Genomic DNA, 4,974 nt, shown 5'->3' with positions numbered 1-4,974 from the left:
AGCCAATAGACGAAACGAATCTTTACGATGGAATAATCTATGAGTTTTTATGACATTTTAAATATCAAATAACCTCAAGAGAGCAAATACACATGTAAGTAACTATACGCATTTGCTTCGTATCAAGAAATATTATATGTACTTACATAATTATTATAGATTAATAGGAAAGAGAAAGGGAACAACAAAAAATGATCGACGCCGATCATCAATGACCGACCGATTTAATTAATTTCTTCATATTGTTAATGTATTTTTTGTCAGGCTAATATGTCAAATAAATCAATTTTTTCTAATTAATTATTCAGCCTCAAAATTAAGAAATATATGATTGTCAAATTGTTTTATAAATGTATACTTCTTCGACAAACTCGTAGCTAAATTTTGTGATGTTTTTCTTTTTTTTGTTCTTGATTACTTTAGATGTTTAAACTAATCATAATTGATTTTAGATAATTTATTATTTAATCTTAAATCAGTATAATTTTAAGACTAATAATAAAACTAATTACATTGGACGATTAATTCTTTATATCTCTGAATGAAAATAAATGTGGGTAAACATTAAGAATGTATTTACGTATAAAAAAAAAGACAATTTTAAAGATCAAAAACAAAGCTTCGTAACTTATCGACCGATCTTGCGTTCGAATATGTATATAACTGATCTACGACAAGATCAAGTCATTGTACGAATAATAGCGAGCTTGAAAAAAAGTATGGGAGAAGAATTTGTGAAAGAAAGATAAGTTCGATTAAAAAAAACTAACAAGGAAAAGAAGCACACTTATCTAATACTTAGGATTATTTACCTCGTTCCATTGGAGAAGAAGGAATGCAAGATCGTTACGAAGAGATGCTTCCAGATTAATAGTCCTCACCGATTAAAAATTGTCCTTGTTCGCACCACCAAAAGGAAATGAGGAAAAAAGTCACCGCACGGAAAAGATACACATTAGAAAACAAACAAACAAACAAACAAACAAACAAACAAACAAACGAACAAACGAACAAACAAATAAAAGAAACATCGAAAGGATTTGTAACGACAAGAGAACAAAATTACGATGAGGGGTGAAAGAGGATGATGAAGAAGAAGTAGAAGAAGAAGAAGAAGAAGAAGAAAAAGAAGAAGAAGAAGAAGTTGAACATCGTGTGTTCGTGCTAAAAAGTTGACGAATAAGGGGAGTTAAAAAATTGTTGCTGAAAAGGAAAGAAAAAGGAAACGACGATTAGAAAGAAAGGTCGGGGACGAGCGATAGGTGTAAAAACGCGTGGCGGATCGGTCGACGCGAGGACGATAAGAAAGAGAGAAAAGAGAAGAAGAAGAGAGGAAAGAGGGATGAGGAAGGGAGAAAGAGAAAGAGAAAGAAAGAACGAAAGAAAGAATGTGTATGTATATATGTCTGTGTGTGTGTGAGTGAGAGAAAGAGAGAGAGAGAGAGAGAGAGAGAGAGAGAGAGAGAGAGAGAGAGAGAGAGTGAGAGAGAAAGAGAGAGAGAGAGAGAGAGAGAGAGAAAGAAAGAAAGAAAGAGGAAGAGAGAGATGAGAGCAGAAACGAACGCGAGAACGTGGCCGGCGTCGTGGCCGCGGCCGTCCCGACGCTCGACCCGACGCCGGACCCGTCGACGGCGGCGCTTATCGGCCAAGAGAGAGGAGAGAGATTGCGCAAGCGGCCTTCGTGCGACTTCGAAGAAGTTCGAAGATACGGCGCTTGCGCTGGAAAGAGAAAGAGAAAGGAGAAGATAAAGAGAGAGAAAGAGAGAGAGAGAGAGAGAGAGAGAGAGAGAGAAAGAGAGAGAGAGAGAGAGAGAGAGAAGTCCTGTCGCGGCCACGATTCATCGCATCTCGAAACTCCGTGATACGGCCACGCCACCGGTAGAAGAGTTGAGAGAATCCGATTGGTTGGTTAATACCAACGGTGGGATCAGGAAGGTACCCATTGGTTCGAATAGAATGTTCGGGCGCGGCGCCATGTTGCATAGAGTGGGGTGTATTTGAACAAGACTCGGCGACTCAAGAGTAGCGGAGAACACTCGCTAACCGGCCTCCATCCACACGGCACACAGAGGTAGAATAGTGTAGAGGTGAGGTGGCTCCAAACAGGCCCCGTTCAAACAACCGAGCGCGCTTCTACGCGACAAACGGTGCTGGTGTCGCCGCCACCATCGTTGTCGTCGTCGACGTCGTCGACGTCGTTGTCGTCGTGTCGTTGTTGTTGTTGTTGTTGTTGTTGTCGTCCTCGTCGTCGTCGTCATCGTCGTTGTCGGCGACATTCGCGAAAGTGCCGTGGCCTCTTCTCTAACTACGATCATCGTGTCATTTGTTGGAACAACAATTATACTACTCCAACATACCACCGAGGAAGACAGGGCAGCGTGCGCGCGTGAACACAACTTACGTGTCATCGAGTGTCGTCCTTCGTGCCGGCCCGACGGACGTCGTGCATGCATTGTTTCGCTTAAGGAGAACACAGTGCACGTATAGGGAATAAATATCGGTCGTGAATGAAGGTCGATCATTAGTTTTTGGAATTTCTCACTGAAACTACGGTGAACTGTATAATAGGAGGCGTGTGAGGACACGAGGATAGGATCCTAGTGTTGATAAGCAAATTTTGTGAATTGTTGAGTGTAATATTAAGGAATAAGGACAAAGAGAAAAAGATAGGGATAACGACGGAGATAGAGATATAGAAAGAGATTCAAATCGAAAAGAACAGAGTGAAGGTGTCGCGTGATCGAGATACTTCAAGGAAGAACCCTTATCGTTACCGTGATTCAGTGAGACGTGAGGATTAAAGTGAAGGAAGTACGGGCGGATATAAGATTAAGGGGTCACCGGATTATCAGCAGTCGTGGTACCGTGGCTTTCATGATTCCCGCTTGACGTCTCGACAGCAGCCCACCCCGGCACCGGTGAGCTCTATGACCATGCTCCAGTCGCAAAAGCTGTACAGCGAGGCTGGAAGTCTCGGTGGTGCCATGACCAGCGCCGCGATGTCCAGTATGGGCAGCATGGCACCCACGTACAGCTCGATAAATTCGATGGGTTGCGTGTCTATGGGGATGTCGATGGGCGTTGGAGTCGGCCCGAGTTGCAGTCCTCAGGGAGCCGGTGGATTCAATATGAGCACGATGAGCTCGGCAATGGGGATGGCTTCGATGGGTGGTGGTGGCATGGGTGGTTATGGAGGTACATCGATGGGCGGTGGTGGCGCTTGCATGAGCGCCGTGGGTTATGGTCCGTTAACGCCAGGCGGTGGTACCGCTGTAACCAGAGATCCTTTGTCGTTAACCGAACCAGATTCTCCGAATTCTGCCCTTCAACGTGCACGTACCGACAAATCTTATCGGCGAAGTTACACGCACGCAAAACCGCCTTACTCCTATATTAGTTTGATCACGATGGCGATACAAAACGCGCCAACCAAAATGCTCACACTTTCGGAGATTTATCAATTCATTATGGATCTATTCCCGTTTTATCGGCAGAATCAGCAACGATGGCAAAATTCGATAAGACATTCTCTTAGTTTCAATGATTGCTTCGTTAAAGTACCGCGAACACCTGATAAACCGGGTAAAGGTTCCTTTTGGACGCTGCACCCGGAGAGCGGTAATATGTTCGAAAATGGTTGTTATTTGCGTCGTCAAAAGAGGTTCAAAGACGAAAAGAAAGAATTGACGAGGCAGAATAACAAACATCAACAGCACCAACAGCATCACTCGGGTGCTGCGGCCGCGGCTGCTGCCGCCGCTGCTGCTGCAGCAGCCGCCGCCGCTGGTCATAATAGTCCGAATTCTCATGATCTCGGTCATGGCGGTAAGAAGACACCCTCGTCCCTTCATCATGCTCCTCAGCAACAGGACGACAAAGACCTTCACTCTTTGGTCTCGACTCATCATCATCATCACTCGGCTGGGCTTCATCAGCATCATGCTGCTCTTAAAAGTGACACCACCGATATCGGTGGATTGTTAGGACCAGATCTCGGTACGGCACATGACGAACTAACTGCCATGGTCAGTCGTACACTTCATCCTCACTTGCTATCCGATCCGGCGGCTCTTCATCATGGTATGGCAGGGAGCCTAAAACAAGAGCCACCTTATACGGCTGCCAGTCATCCATTTAGCATTACCAGGTTATTACCTGGCGCAACGGCAGGTACGTCGCCAGGTGCCCAAGATACGAAACCACCGGAAATGAAAATGTATGAACAGCTTCATCAGAGCTACGCGAATTTCGGCTCGCCTCATCACCCCCACGCACATTCTGCCCCGCCGAGTCATCATCATCATAATGGAATGCACGCTGGCTCGAATACCGCTGGAGGACCCATGCACAATATGAGTAATCATCATCATCAAGAATATTATCAGAGTCCTTTGTACCATCACGCGACAAGCGTGGCTACCAGCAGTGCGCCTCCTCCTCCGTCGGTCGCCACAGCGGCTCCAGGATTGTGACATCACGCTACTCACCCCTACGCCTTGGCTTGAGTCGCTGCCGTTGCGGTCTATGCCGCTTCCGCTGCTTCCGTTGCCGGTGTTACCGTCGCAAATTCGAATCATCATTCTCCGACGACGATCGACGACGTTCTTCCTTCACCGCAGCCGCCGCCGCCGCAACCACCACCACCATCACCACCGCCGCCACAGTCATCATCACCGCCACCACCGCCGCCGCCACCGCCTCTTCCACCACCACCTCAATCGTCCGCGTCTTCCTCTTCGTCCTCCTCTTCTTCTTCGGTTTCTCTCGCTCAACATCAACATCATCATAATCAACAACATCAACAACATTATCAACAACAACAACAAGAACATCAACAACGCCGTCGACGTCGTTCCGATGAAACCTCTTCTTGGCAGGTTGTCGATGACGACGAGTACGATGAATACGATGAAGACGAAGAGGACGACGAGGAGGAAAGTATTGCGTGAGAAGGAGACTCCGATTCCATCCAAG

At 46.1% G+C, this 4,974-nt stretch overlaps 1 protein-coding gene across 1 annotated transcript; it reads left to right on the top strand.

Moving 5' to 3' along the window:
* The first annotated feature begins 1,811 nt into the window (after window positions 1-1,811).
* Window positions 1,812-4,617, top strand: LOC124426345 (silk gland factor 1-like). The gene has a single exon (XM_046967926.1). It carries the CDS (start codon window positions 2,928-2,930, stop codon window positions 4,470-4,472), a length of 1,545 nt encoding a protein of 514 aa, XP_046823882.1. The 5' UTR covers window positions 1,812-2,927; the 3' UTR covers window positions 4,473-4,617.
* Window positions 4,618-4,974: the final 357 nt, after the last annotated feature.

The sequence above is a fragment of the Vespa crabro genome, chromosome 8, assembly GCF_910589235.1.
Source record: "Vespa crabro chromosome 8, iyVesCrab1.2, whole genome shotgun sequence".
NCBI lineage: Eukaryota > Metazoa > Arthropoda > Insecta > Hymenoptera > Vespidae > Vespa > Vespa crabro.
Note: the sequence above shows the minus strand (reverse complement) of the source record. Positions and strands in the feature narration are given on the sequence as shown.

Excerpts from the sequence above, each read along its gene's own strand:
- LOC124426345 (XM_046967926.1), top strand. The coding sequence starts at position 2,928 with ATGACCATGCTCCAGTCGCAAAAGCTGTACAGCGAGGCTGGAAGTCTC.